We start from the raw sequence: 10156 nt of genomic DNA, 5'->3' as shown, positions 1-10156 counted from the left end.
AAAAAAAAAAAAAAAAAAAAAAAAAAAAAAAAAAAAAAAAAAAAAAAAAAAAAAAAAAAAAAAAAAAAAAAAAAAAAACAGACAACATTAGTAATTTAATTTTGATGGGTCCTAAACCTATATTCTACCAGTAGCCCTCTTAATGGAAGCTTCTCCTTCAAGTTCTTCATGAAAAATATCTTATTTGTTTATTTATTTATTTTTAAAAAAACAAAGAGAGTTAATGGCCCAAAATTTGAAATTGCAATGTTAATGGACTTTGAAGTTTGATTTGGAAGGAATTTGTTTGTTTTTTTGGAACAAAAATGTTTTTAGTGTTAAAGTTGGTATTCACCGCTACCATATATTATTTTATTTGGGCTTTAAAACCCATTTGCTAGGGGAATGTTTTCACACTCTTATAAATGATGTTTTATTCTCCTCTCTAACTAATGTGGGACATCACACTCCACCCCCTTCGTGACCCAGCGTCCTCACTGACACTCGTCCCTTTCTCCAATCAATGTGGGACTGCTACCAAATCCACCCCTTTTGGGGCCAGCGTACTGGCCCACCGTCTCATATCATAAACATGAATGTGAAAATATTTCATTTAAACTTTCATAAAACATAACCTTCCGCTTAAAACACAGTCATGTATTTAAGTGTTTTGAAAACACATTTAAAACGACACAACAAAAAACTAAATAAAATAAATAAACGTTTAAATTAAAAACATCATATTCTAGTCTAAGATTAAGAAAATACATGTGACTACTCCTATGCATGTGTCATGGCCTCGAGATGCGATATTGTCGTCAGCCGTACATAAATAGCTTACCTTAACCTGAAATAAAGGTACCAAGTGGCTTGAATATTGTAAGGGGTTGACTCACTAATTATCTTTGTATTTTAATATATAATTTAACAAAAATATATTTTATTTGGAGTGAAATATTAATTTTTTTAATATTAAAATTTGAGATATGATGAAAAACATAAAAAAAAAAATTCACTTTCTTAAACGATGAGAGGGTTCAATCATTACCAGGAAATTAAATAGTGTTCCAAAGAAATTTTGGTATTGTTGGATTGTAAACTCATCGATCTCTCAGAAATACAACATTAAAAAACATGAGATTATTATTTTGGAATGATTTCGTAATTGATTCCAAACAGATTCATTAAGCCTTGAAATCACATTCCAATAACTCATCATCAACACCATTACCAAAGCAGAGAGATGGAGAGATCATCAGATCATTTCAACAAACGCCAAGAAGAACAATGCAGAAAAGAAAATTCCAGAAATCAAGAGATGAAAACCGAATGAATCAGCGAGCAAAACAGCCATAATCCTGAAAAAATTAAATAAATAAATTCATATCAATAATTCAATAACTCTTCGGTTTCGTCAATTTCGTCTTCCTCATCACAATCTCATCCTTTCTCGATGGTTCGATCGCATGGCATTCTTTACAAACCAGAATAATCCACCGGAAAACCTTCCTTCCGAACCACATATTCTTCTTCTTCTTCTTCTTCTTTTTCTTCTTCTTCTTCCTCGCCGTCGTCTTCTCTGTTCGCTTTTTGTTCCGCCTCAAATCCGATTTTCCCCCAATTTTCTCCACGGCCTTCTTCCTCCTCGAATTCTCCCGGCTCAGCGTCGCCGGAACCGACGCGATGAACTGCCATCTCTGAGACGATCCGTACACTTGAGCGGAAACAGAAGATTTCGGAGATTTCTTCTGATGCGAAGAGAATCTGGAGGATCTGTCGACATTATTACTTTCGCTCGAACTCGTCCTCGCGCTAGTACTGCTACCGCAACTGCTACTGCTCCTACTATTAGTGCTATTACTCCGCGACGACATGATCGAGTCCTTACTCCCGACGCTACTCGTCCGATCGACAGCGTAAACACCAATCGGTTGCGGCGGAAAAGAGTGAGGCAAAAGACGACCGTTCACGAACAGATGATCGGCCGGCGAGTTGTTGAAAGTGGAAGGAGAATCAGGAGTAATGGATCCGAATTCGAAATCGGAATCTTGATCCTGATCCTGAACCGGAGTGCTCGGGAACGAGAAGATCTCGCCGGAGGAGCTCTGTTCCCGGCGAGACTCCATCGGTAAGGGTAAAATTGTGAATAAATTTTGATTCTTCTTTTCTATGAGTTCATTTGGTTTGCATGAAATTGGTTTGCACACAAGATGTGTGATATATATATATATATTGGGAAGGGTAGAGATCCGATGCGGTGAGGACGATGGAGAGGGTACACGTGGAAGGATCTAGAGCGTTGAGTGAGAAGATATGAGAAGATAGTGATGTGAATGATGGAGATGTGGTGGCCAAAGTGAGGGTTTAAAGAGGAAGCAATGAGGATGAGTGGTGGGGAAGGGGAGACAAGAAGTCTAATATATGTCTATAAGAAGTTTTGATGATGAGTCATCACTAGGTCAAACTCTTCCCAATCAATCATCTTTGACAACGGTTTACAACATCTTAAGTTCGAGTTTATCGAGCATTAAGAAAATAGATTTTGAGAGGTAAATTCAGGACAATCGTGTGACGGACTTGAATACTCGGGTTTCTATTTTAGGGTTTAGGGTTGGTCTGTTACGTATCATCATTAGCCTTATAGTTTCAAGGAGTAGTTTTCCACACTCTCATAAGAAATGCTTCTGTGATGTCCCACATTGGTTGGGGAGGAGAACAAAACACCCTTTATAAGAGTGTGGAAAAAGTGAAAGCCTAAAGAGGATAATATTTGCTAGTGGTGGATCTAATCCAGAGTCGTTACAACTTCAAACTCATTCCAATCAATGTGAGATCTCACAATCCAATCCAGGGTCGTTACAGCTTTAAACCCATTTTCTGGCCAGCAAAGCTAGTCACCGACGGTACGGGCACTGGTCGAAGTATAACTAGACCCTCATTTAACAGACTAAAGTAGATAATATATATTAGCGATGAGAGGTAGTGGAGAATTAGATAGATAGATATGATGTTATGAATAAAAGCATATTAGAAAAAGAATCCAATCTAGCTTTAATGTTTGACCCACATGTTTGTTTCACTAAGTACACAACTCCCAATAAAATTCCCTCTTTTAATAAACACCAAAGTAAAAGCAAGCTTAAAGGGTGAGAGGGGTTTAGTTTAAGGGGCTAGAGGAGGAGAGAAGAAGTGGACCAAGGGCACTCAAGTAGTGGCATATTGGAGTGTTGGGGCTTTTACAAACCCAATGAATGAGCCTCGGAAACCCTCACTTCAAAGACTTCAAATAATAATTGGGTTGAGTTTCATTACTTGCATAAACAATGGGACAAAGCAAGAGTTTCCAATATAAGTTTGTCTCCCATATGCCTTTCCAAGGTTGAACCCTAATCAATATCATGACCACACCCTATGCCTTAGGGACCATTCCTATCCTATCAAGGTTCCAACCTGCCTGCATATACACAATTCGAATAATTTACACGAGACAATCACATGGCCCTAAAGTAATTACCCATTAGGGAACTTAGTTCTTGGAGACAGGAACGAAACATTCCTTATAAGGGTTCTCTATCCTCGCCTCGCCCTAAGGAGATCTCTACTCACATATACAAAATTAAAAGTTTAGGATTCTATTAAACACGATAACACATTAAAAAATGTCGAGTATGACTAATATATATTCGATATAAAAATTGAAATTTTATAGGATTTTTTTACGGATTAATGATTAAATTTGTAATTTACCCATTATACTTCAACATTATTACCCATAGTAGTTTAATTGATTTGCCTTGGTTAATACTCTTTATTTTAAATCAAGTGGTTAGGGCTGAATAAATACTCATTTTAATTTAGTATAAAGTTTTATGAAAGTACCTCTCTTGTTTATTTATCATAACATTATTCTTGCTTATGTGGTTGGCAGAGAAAAAAGGCAGCACTCAATTTAGTGATTATAAAACTTTGAGTGCATTAAATGCAATTTTTTTTTCTTTACAAAATTGCTAATTGGTCCTTTTTGGGGCTCAAAATGTCATGTGGAGAAATAAATTTAAAAAAAAAATGAAAAAAGAAAAAGAAAGAGTGTAGTTAGAGTGATCATAAAGCCTGTCCCAAGAGGATTTTTTTACAAGCAAATACATTTATCTTTTAACTAAAATTAAATTAAAATTAAAACAGGTTTTTTTTCGTATAGTTTCCATATATATCATATTTAATATTTTATTAAAGGTGAATATCTAGATATTTTAGTTATTACCATATGTATATTTCTTTCTCTTTCTCTGTGTTACTATTTTCATATCTGTAATTTATTTGATCCGAAAAAAAACAACGGTTGTTTTGTGTTGTTTTGAGGTGGAAACTTAGTTAAAGCCTCCCACCCCGACAGTCAAATTGTGAGTTTAACAGAAAAATAACCGAAAAACAGTTACTAAACAATAGTAACTAAATTTCAATATTTATCTAAACTTTCACGTGTAATGATTTTCAAGTTATAATTATAAATGGTATGGTGAATTAAGAATTGCTCATTGGAACGAGAAGAGTAGGTCTAGGCACTTGGATCGATCCTAGAGTTATTATTGTTGATATTAGATTCTAATATTTAAATATCATAATCTAAAAGAAGATCCTCACAAGTTTCGTGTTGAAACTTAACTCTTAGTCAAGCGGGAGCGCTCAATCTATGGGCTTTGAAAGGATAGGGGGAGGGAATAAAACAAAGAGGGTCACTCCTTTTAAGAACATGGCTCGTTCATTCACTTGCTCATGAACTCGCAGCTTAGCAAGAAGCAACGAAAGGGGAAGTGTTGTTATGAACTGACTAAATAACTCGATTCTCCTAGAAGGAAGCTTATTAAGCTTCCTTCCTTCTTAGAAGGCAGAGTTTGAGGACACCACAAATAGTAGTAAAAATAAAGGTGAGCATGCTAAATTTAATAACAAAAGTATTCAAAATTGAAGTACATACACCAGTCTACATTCAAATACACAACAAGAAAGCTAAGAACATAATGAATATGAAGAATCAAAACGAGCATGTTTTGAGACTCCCCATTTCCTCCATGCTTCTGTACTCACTAGTGTCCATCACAGTCTCATTTGCCTCTGCAATCACCGTCTCCTTCACCTTCTCCGCCTTCCCTGTCGCCGCATCATACGCCCTCTCTTCTCTACTTTTTGCCCCTCCTCCCGTCGTCTCCGTCGCTTTTGCCGCCGATTCTACATTACTACCCACCCTTCTCATGGAGGAAAGGTAAGATGTAGCGGCGGCGGCGGAGGAAGAAGGAAGGCGGCGTTGAAACAGAGGGTTTGAGATGGACAACGCTATGGACCTGATGAAGAAGCCCATTTTTGGAAGCACGGTAACGTTGGATTCGTATGAATCGGTGGGCTTTTCTTGGCTTTTGGAATTGGGTTTCTATGAACACAATTTTTAACCAACGTGGACGTTTTATTCTGCCACACGTTCGGCCTCACCGAAATATACACTCATTTCACCAACACAGTGGGTCTAATACTTGCCTTTTACTTTCTTATCTTCTAATATCAGAGTCAAACATCGAGTTATGTGCCAATGAAAATTATAGACTTCAAAAAAGTGGATTGTAAGATCCAATATTACGTATAAGGGTATAAATTTTTTTTTCTAATAAACGTGTCGGTATAAGATTCTTCAAGATTCTCCCTGATACGATTGGTCACTAGATTGAAAAAGAATGGGAAATGGGGACAAGAAATCACATGGGCAGCTTTTAAGTTTGTCAAAAAAGTGGTACAAATAAAGATGCCAATTTGTCAAACGATATTATAAATGCCAACATTGTGTTCCTTCATTTGGTTTTTTTTCCCTTTTATTTTCACAAAATTTTAAACCTTCATTTTTCTATCTATTTTGGAATTTAATCCTCTCTCGTCTTTTTAAATGATTCTTTGAATCAATTCATGACAATGTTTGAACGAACCATTCCTTGTAAAGGTATAAAAATCTCTCCTTAATAGATGCATTTTAAAACTGTGAGGCTAACGACGATACGTAACAGACTAAAGCGAACAATATTTGTTAGTACTAGTCTCAAGCTTAGATAGTTAGTAACAAAACAAAACAAAGAAACCTATCAAAAATTGACATAGTTAATAATAATATTGATATTGATATCCAGCTGCTTAACTTTTGTATCCCATTACTCCATTTTTGGCCCACACTCTCATGTCTCACTTGTCCCACACCTTGGTTGCCATTATCGCAAATCCCCCATTGAAAAGGATTGAATTGGAATCCAATAATGCCTATGTACATTTGCATTCTAGTGTCTATACTTTCAATTATTTCTTTTTTCACCTCCAAATTTCACACCATATCATGTCGGTTTTCATTATATAATTCAAAGGACGATTATGTCATATACAAATATATACACAACCTTATCTCAACCACTAAGATATCACCAATCCAGACTATTCAATCCAAACCCTAAAAGTTGAATTGAGTTGGACCTTCTTCGATCTAGATTAGGTCAGTTTATGGTCAAGTTGACCCACTTGAAACTAGAGTTATAATCCAACCTTACTTTTAAGATTAATATGAAGGTTAAGAATGTTTGACATTTGTGACCGATGTTAATGATGCATTGTGAATTGTATTTGAGTTGCTCGAATCATCAACCTAACTGATTTTCTAACTTCACCGGGCTAGACGAACACGACTCTTTACAATGGTATGATATTGTCCACTTTGAGCATAAGCTCTCATGGATTTGCTTGGGGCTTTCGGGATTAGTGGAGGGTAAAGTGAAATAAAAGAAGGTAGAGGAGGGCGAAAACGTAAATAGAAACAAAGGGAAAAGGAAAGAAGAGAGAGAAAAAGAGTCTCTCTCATATTTTAGTTGACATGAGAGAGGATGAAGTAAGTGAAGTGGTTGAATAGAGAAGAAGAGAAGAAGAGAGAATTGATCAGATCTAGGAAGGTGGGAGCAATGAAGTTCTTGTTCCAGTGCCCATGCTGCTCTTGCTTCTGCTTCATGAAGCCCAAGCCAGGCAAGCCAAAGGCTCAAGAACAACCCAAAAAGGAACCACCCAAGGAAGACAAGAAGAAAGCGTAAACTCTCCATTCATTTTCTTCTTCTGCAACTTTCCATTTCACTTTCCCGAGAAACAAACACAAAATGGAACCATTCAGATTTGCTTTCCTTTTGTGTTTCTTTAGTACCACCCACCAACTTTATCATATGCTCCATCTTATTTTTCTGTTACAAGAATTGTAATAAATATGTGTTACTCGAATAAGTTTTTAACCAACTTTAGATCTCTAATATTTTTTATTTTCTAATAAATTTTTAAACTTTTAATTTCGTATTCAATTACTCCACATGTATATATATATAAATTTTTTAAATAGGTTTAAACAAGTTTAATTTTTCTACTTATTATTTATTATTATTATTATTGGAATTTTTAGTTCGGTTAAATGGTAAATTTCGTCATATAATTTAAATAAAATTATAATTTAATCCTTAAAGTTTTAAAGATTAGAATTTCATCAAAATTATAACATCTAAATTTTATTTTATTTTTATAATTTAATCTTTATTTATTTAATTTTTTTTTTTTTTAATTTGACGCATTGAATAGTCCAAAAATGGGGCATCCTTTTTCATGATTCCAATTTTTCTAAGTATTAATTGATTAATTTTCCAATTTTTATTCCAATTCTATTAAACTTTAAATTTAATGTTAATTAAAGGACCAAAAAGTAAATTTGCTCATTTCTATATTAATAAAAGTAAATTAATGAATATATATATATATAGTAATACCAAACTTTTTTATGGGACTATTTGGGGTGTGAATTGGGCTTATGGTGGGCTCTCTAAGCCCAAATCACATTTGGGCCTGGGTTACAAAAGCTGGGTTTGGGTTTAGGGTTTAGGGTTTCAAAACGAGGCAACAACATAAATGTTTAATTTTTAATAAAACCAATTTTAAAAATATCTATAATCTATATATATATATATATTTTTTATTTTAAAACATGTTAATTTCATTAAAAAAATATATATTAAGAACACGTTTGAAAATATCGCTAAATTGCTGAAAATTTTCAATCTAGAGAGTTTGTATTTTTCTTTTTCTTTTTGGTCTTTTAACACACGAATATTAGAACCTCTAATCTTGATTGAGGATACAATGTAGTGTACATGCTTCTGGTCGGATTAAGTTGGGTTGAAAGATTTTTTTTAGACCAATCCAACTCTCTATTTTCGGGTTGGATTCGGGTTGTAAAACAACGGAGTACGGAGCGGAGAAGTTTGATGAGAAATACAGAATGAAAAAATCTGACAAAAGTAGAAAGGAGCGCTTAGTAGAGAAACAGTCAACGACGACGTCTAACGAGAAACACAGTGACAAGGTTGTGCGGAGAAATAGGAACTGAGAAAAGAGTCAAATGGAGAAATAAAAAGGCGAGTGACCCCGACATCTGACGACACATATAAATGAAACGAGAGTGAGATGAGAATTGAGAACTCGAACAACGACACATAGAGAGAGCTGAGAAAGTCGAACAACGAATGGCGAAGAATAAGCTATGATGTGAGTGTGAGAGACAAGATTACTTACCCAATTACCCTCGAGGTCGAAGATGAAAGTTGCGTGAGACTACGAGACAAAGTCTCGGACTCACGGTTAAAGAGAAGAGAGAGAGTCGAAGAGATAGTCTGCAGAGTGCAGACGCTCCTAGGGCAGGGACAAACGCAAACGAGGACTTATGGACTGCTGCTGCATGAGCTTGAACCTATTTTATTTTACATTTTTTAAGGTTTTCAAATTGATCAAATAATTTGAATTTCAAACCTAAATTCAACCCGAACCGGATCAAGTTCCGAAAAAACAAACGTAACCCAAACTCGAAATCCTTTTAAACCTAACTCAACCTAATCGTTATAATTCGGAATTGGTTCTCATCAACCCTTCTAAAAACACTTTGAAGAGCAACAAAATTCAATAATGAAGCAAGAAATTGGTCTGTTTTCATCCAAAAAGGAACTTCCACATCCTAAATTAAGAGTTGTCTGCGCCACACAAGCTCATCAGCTCTGCCCAATGACCTGAAATAGCCAACCCCATGGCCCTTTAAAACAACAACAACCAACACCTTCATCTTCATATTTTCACACAGAATAATCAAACGCGACCAAACCAGAAAAGTAAGAAGCAACCACCATGAATTCAAAAACAACATCCACAATGCTTATCATCATCGCCGCCATGGCTGCTGTGACCATCGTCTTGCTTCCGATGGCAGCCGAAGCGCATATTCTGACGGTTGGTGTGATACCTAAATGCATCAAGAGCTGCTTAAGCTCATTGCAAAGTTTAGGGCCTAGTTATTGCTCAGATGTTTGTAAAGCTGAGTTCCCTCCACCACGACACCGACACCAACACCAACACCAACGCCGACACCGACACCAACACGAACACGAACACCAACACCAAAACCGACGAACTCGGCCTCCTTTCGATGTTGCATGTTAACATTGGTGCTATTATATCAAACTAGATTGGTATCTTTTTCATTCCCATTATGATTGGCTTTGATGTTCCAGCCATTATGTAACCTATTTAAAAAGCCAACTAAAATATAAAAATTATTCATCGTAGAGACTAATATAACAATCACGATCTTTCGAAACTCACAATGTTATTGTATGATACTTATTTTTGTCATTTCGAGTAAGTCAGCCAATTAAAACTTAAGTCTTGGTTGACACAAACGACGTATGCTCAAGCATCGAGCTCCACATTTTAAAAGCAGTTTAAAAAATGGAGTAAAAAAAAATTAAAATATATATTTTTGGAAAGAAATTTTGAGAAAGTAGAGTTATGGGCTATAATAAACAACTAACTAATGTGAAAACAAAAGTAATGAAATTTAAGTGCTTTTTTTTACTATATTTTAATATCCTTTTAATAAAATTCTAAGCTATAAATGAAAAAAAAAAAAAAAAACCTTAATTTAACTCATATTATTTGGCATTAAATACTTTCACCATAATAATAATAATGAAAATTATGGGACTATGATTTGTTTTAGCTTTTGTTATGCAATGTTGGGTATTAGGGTTATTAATAATCTCATTAGGTTAGTTTTCAAAAAAAAAAAAAAAAAAAAAAA

At 35.0% G+C, this 10156-nt stretch overlaps 1 protein-coding gene across 1 annotated transcript; it reads right to left on the bottom strand.

The window, feature by feature from the left end:
* Positions 1-1125: 1125 nt before the first annotated feature.
* LOC111480935 (pre-mRNA-splicing factor CWC22 homolog) lies at positions 1126-2174 on the bottom strand. Its single transcript, XM_023126170.1, has one exon. The coding sequence runs from the start codon at positions 2103-2105 to the stop codon at positions 1374-1376; it is 732 nt and encodes a 243-aa protein (XP_022981938.1). The 5' UTR covers positions 2106-2174; the 3' UTR covers positions 1126-1373.
* Positions 2175-10156: the final 7982 nt, after the last annotated feature.

Source organism: Cucurbita maxima, unplaced genomic scaffold (assembly GCF_002738345.1).
Source record: "Cucurbita maxima cultivar Rimu unplaced genomic scaffold, Cmax_1.0 Cma_Scf00006, whole genome shotgun sequence".
NCBI lineage: Eukaryota > Viridiplantae > Streptophyta > Magnoliopsida > Cucurbitales > Cucurbitaceae > Cucurbita > Cucurbita maxima.
Note: the sequence above shows the minus strand (reverse complement) of the source record. Positions and strands in the feature narration are given on the sequence as shown.